The sequence below is a fragment of the Sphaeroforma arctica genome, assembly GCF_001186125.1.
Source record: "Sphaeroforma arctica JP610 unplaced genomic scaffold supercont1.8587, whole genome shotgun sequence".
NCBI lineage: Eukaryota > Ichthyosporea > Ichthyophonida > Sphaeroforma > Sphaeroforma arctica.
Genome location: NW_014031971.1, coordinates 1 through 1,210, shown reverse-complemented (window position 1 = coordinate 1,210; position 1,210 = coordinate 1). Strand labels below are relative to the sequence as shown.

At 42.1% G+C, this 1,210-nt stretch overlaps 1 protein-coding gene across 1 annotated transcript; it reads right to left on the bottom strand.

Annotated features, from left to right (window-relative positions):
* Window positions 1–206: 206 nt before the first annotated feature.
* SARC_16653 (hypothetical protein) lies at window positions 207–404 on the bottom strand (the record flags this gene model as incomplete). The annotated part of the gene is made up of 1 exon (XM_014289245.1): window positions 207–404. A coding segment is annotated over one exon (198 nt), but the record flags the coding sequence as incomplete, so codon positions are not given.
* Window positions 405–1,210: the final 806 nt, after the last annotated feature.

The window sequence follows — 1,210 nt, the reverse complement described above, 5'->3', positions numbered from 1 at the left end:
TCAATATAAACATGTCGGCAGTTTTATAACATAGTTCACCACGTATATGCTATGTCACCATGTATATACAGGTGATTACGTATAGTGCATAGGGCTGTATGCGTAAGTGTCAAGCCGGCCAGGTACTCCTAGACGTTTGGGGAGATATACACATATGTCAAGACTTTCAATCCTGCACATAAACCATAGCAACTCTATTTGTACACCTTCGCATCAGCACGACTATTTCTCTCCTTTCCCATTAATCCGCGCAGGCTTTCCACTAATTCGGTTCCCTTCTTCTTATTCCGACACAACAGGATCAACTCGAAGCCCATGGCAGCCAGGCTGTGGGCAGTGGCTTTGCCAATTCCACTCGTGGGCCCTGTAATAGCACATATCGGCGCATCCCTGTTCGTTGACATGACTACAGCTGGAAGAGGTGCACGTTCTAAAAAACACTAGTAGTCGTATGAACAACACAAGATTCAATGGCGACGGTGTCAATAGAATAGCCACACGACAAACGTAAGTTATTTGTGTATGTACTACAAAAATAGAAGTAGAAATGTATATATTATCAAATATGAGGTATTTTTTGTGTGTTGAAATTGACTAAAACCCTAAAACCCGGCATACTATACTGGCGCCAAAAGTGCTTATATCACCATCAGTCATCACAATTATTGATGCATAGCCAAATAAAGGCCAATAAATGCTCGGATGTAGATTTGTGGACGTTATTTGTACGCTCCAGTCCCAAATCCATTGTAACTTCACGTAAGTGATACGGATCATCCCGTCGGATGTACGTCTTCTGGCATTGCAGCGGGAGTGAACTATAGCAGGAATAATGTGTACGCAAGCTGGTTAACGAAATACTGATAAGGTATCTAAACACGGAATATTCAACGCGAATGGCGAGAGGAACAGGCTATTATCTCCAGCGATATCTTTTACTAGCAGAAGACTTTTGTATAGCATAGGTATGCACAAGTACAGTTTGCCAAGACGACAAACTGTTCTGATTTCTCTTTTAAGTGATAGGGGGTATGCACAAGAGTATCACAAGCATGTCCAGAGGAACATACGCCCGTTTTGAGGTGCAGTTGGATTGCGACAATTTTCATAAGTATACACCATACATACACTCAGACCCAGACACACACACACACACACACACACACACACAACACACACACACACACACACACCATATATATAGTATAAA